Source organism: Eubalaena glacialis, chromosome 11 (genome assembly GCF_028564815.1).
Source record: "Eubalaena glacialis isolate mEubGla1 chromosome 11, mEubGla1.1.hap2.+ XY, whole genome shotgun sequence".
Lineage (NCBI taxonomy): Eukaryota > Metazoa > Chordata > Mammalia > Artiodactyla > Balaenidae > Eubalaena > Eubalaena glacialis.
In genome coordinates, this window is record NC_083726.1 from 60,989,953 (window position 1) to 60,993,148 (window position 3,196).

Below are 3,196 nucleotides of genomic sequence, written 5' to 3' on the forward strand. Positions count from 1 at the left end.
TGTTTCAGGTCAACACCATTTAATGTGCTGGAGAAACTAGTAATAAAATTGAGAAATATTTTACTTTAAAAAATAAGTTGAACACTTTTGTCAGTGACCAAAATGTGCAAGCAACGGAGCAATTCCAGAGACTAACATCAGACAAAATAATTGCTTAAATGCTATAATAATATATAAAAATAGTGTTCAGCAGTATGCCATAAAAATAAATAGAAATCAATTCCGTGAAATAAAATGTTATTTGAGATCAGTGTGAAGATTCACCTTGAAAAATGCTTCTCTAATGTCCAGAACATCTCCAATATCCAGGACATTTAGGATTGACAATGTCTCAGATGGAAAAAAAAAGTAATATATGGGAAGGATACATTACCTTAAAAAGCTTTCAATAATATTTTTATGATACTCGGGAGAATAAATTTCATTGATGGCCAGGAGTACAAAATAATCAGCCACAACATCATTAGTGGAAGAGAAAGAATAATCACAGAATAGTACTTTTCTTCTCCAAAAGTTTGTTTAGAGCCTCTTTGACATCTTTGTTTCTCAAAGAGTAGATCAAAGGATTCAACATGGGAGTGACTAGGGTGTAACATAATGAGGCCACTTTACTCAGCTCAGGATATCTGTCAGGAGTGAGATACATAAAAAATACAGCACCATACAGTACACTCACGACTCCCAGGTGAGAGCTGCAGGTGGAGAAGGCTTTCTTACGTCCCTCAGTGGAGGGTATCTTTAGAACTGTGGACACAATATACAAATAAGAAACAATAATAACTATGATGGTAGGCAAGATAATGATGCCAGATAAGGAGAAAGAAACCACTTTATGGATGAAGAGGTCAGAACAAGATAGTCTCTCAAGTGGGCGAGTATCACAGTAAAAGTGGTCAATGGCCCGAGAAGCACAAAAGGATAAAGTAAATGTCATGCTGGTCTGAAGAATTGAGCTGATGCAGCCACAAAAATAGGAACCAACCACCAACTGAGCACAGAGACGTGTTGACATGTGGACAGAGTAGAGGAGTGGGCTGCAGATGGCAATGAAGCGGTCGTAAGCCATGGCTGCCAGGAGAAATCCCTCAGTCACAATGAAGAGGGTAAAGAGAAAGAACTGGGTCAGACAGGCTGCAAAGGAAATGGACTTGCTCTCAGACCAGAAGTTGATCATCGCCTTGGGTACAATAACAGATGAACAGAAGAGATCAATGAAGGAGAGGTTGCCCAGGAAGAAATACATTGGTGTGTTCAGCCGGGGATCGGTCATAATGATGACCATCATGCCGACATTCCCTAGAAGGATCATGGCATAGACAAGCAGAAATAGCAGGAAGAGGAGAATGTGGAGCTCTGGGCGGACCCTGAAGCCTACAAGAATGAAGTCAGTCACTTCTGAGCGATTGCTTGTTCCCCTGTCAGCCATGCCAGAAACCTGCTGAGAGGCACAAGGCAAAATAAACAAATGAACTCATCCTAGTTACAAATAATCTCTTACAGTATTAGTATTCACAAAGCTATTCTAAAATCATTATTTATTTTAACCTTAAAAATTGCAGTGACTTAAATTTAAGCCAACTGCAACGGCTGAGGAACCAAAAGGTTAGTTTTATGTCCTAATTCATACGAGTGGTGGAATTAGAGCTTAACTCTGAGTCTGATTCCATGCCTTTTCATCCAAATACCTTTCACATTTGCAAGTATCACTTCTGTATATATTTCCAATTCATGATTTATGCAATAAATTTAATGTCATGAAACAGTGATTGGGAGAGAGCACAAATATTTCAATAAATGACACTTTTAAGCAATTTTGGTGTCTGGGTTTAGAGATATTAGGGGCTTCAGTAGTCTAGTTTAGGAAAACTTAGCTTGGAGGGCTTAAGTACCAGCAGATACAAAGAAAGTGACTGAATTTTAAGACTGCTTAAAAGGTGCAATTACTTTTTGTGGGTAATGGAAACTTTCGATTCCGATGTAAGTTATATACTTAACAAAGAAAAAGTTGTGCACAACCAAGCACAAAAATTATTAGCACTTGCATGCTATTTCTCCAGATGAACCTCAAAACCCCTTTCATAAATACAATTTCCCTGCATTTCCTCAACTGACAGCTCATAGTTTTTAAAGAAAAAGCCTTACACTGACTAGACAGAAGAATTTCTTTAGAAATGGATACTGAACAAAAGATACATATGAAGAAATTGTTGATTGAATTCTTATTTACCCTGGATATAACCTTCACAGCCATCATTAGTTCATTTACTAGACAGCTCAAGCAAGATTTTGAACTCATGGTCCCTCTTTCCCCTCAGGGCTTTATATGCGTGACTCTGCTTAGACAACAATAATAATAGCAAACATTATGTGGCACCTTTTATAGGCTACTTTTCTAAATGCTTTCATAGTAGCTCATTTAATACATAAAACAATAATATGAGCTGAGTACTATTATAGTCCCCAGTTTACAGTAAGGAAAATGAGGTACCAAGAAATAATATATGTTGAAAGCCACATACTAGGGTCAGAATTGGAATTTGAAGCCAAGAAACCTGGCTCCAGAATCCATGCTCTTAATCACTGTGTGATATCTATCACCTTTGATAAAGAAATCTGAGAGAAGTGTAATATTTTGCCTAAAAAAAGATGACTTCCAGGAAAATGGCATGATGTCTTCTTGATACATTTTTGTTATGCACCAACTCCATCAAAAATTAAATATTCAAATAATTATAAAGGAGCAAGATTTTAAAAAGATCATACTTAGGGTCTGAGGAAGTATAAGCTATTTAGGCAGTGAAAAGAAACTAAAGTAGTTGTGAAATCTTTTTTGAAAAATGATATATTTTATTTATATTTCTTTAATCTTGCCTAGGGGCAAGGAAACAGATCATTTTAATTTTTGAGATTTACTCCTATCAAACTCATTCCAATGTTAGTAAGTTTATGACTGAAGCCATTTATGCCTTGAAAAGGGAGAGTTTTTCCCAGGGTAGCCAATAGACAAGTAGTCGGTTTGTGATTTATTAATTGTCAAAAACTCACGTTTGAAATTTTACTCTTACCTTATATTGTTGGGTAATTTGTCATATTCTGTAAAAGGAAGCAGCAGAATTCTGATGTTTTTGTCTTGTTATTAATTCTAGAAAGAGTAAACATAAAGTTAATTAATGACTATGTTACAACTACAAGTAAT

The 3,196-nt window shown here is 36.1% G+C and overlaps 1 protein-coding gene across 1 annotated transcript; it reads right to left on the reverse strand.

Annotated features, from left to right (window-relative positions):
• Positions 1 to 484: 484 nt before the first annotated feature.
• LOC133101167 (olfactory receptor 9K2) lies at positions 485 to 1,462 on the reverse strand. The gene has a single exon (XM_061205843.1). It carries the CDS (start codon positions 1,424 to 1,426, stop codon positions 485 to 487), a length of 942 nt encoding a protein of 313 aa, XP_061061826.1. The 5' UTR covers positions 1,427 to 1,462.
• Positions 1,463 to 3,196: the final 1,734 nt, after the last annotated feature.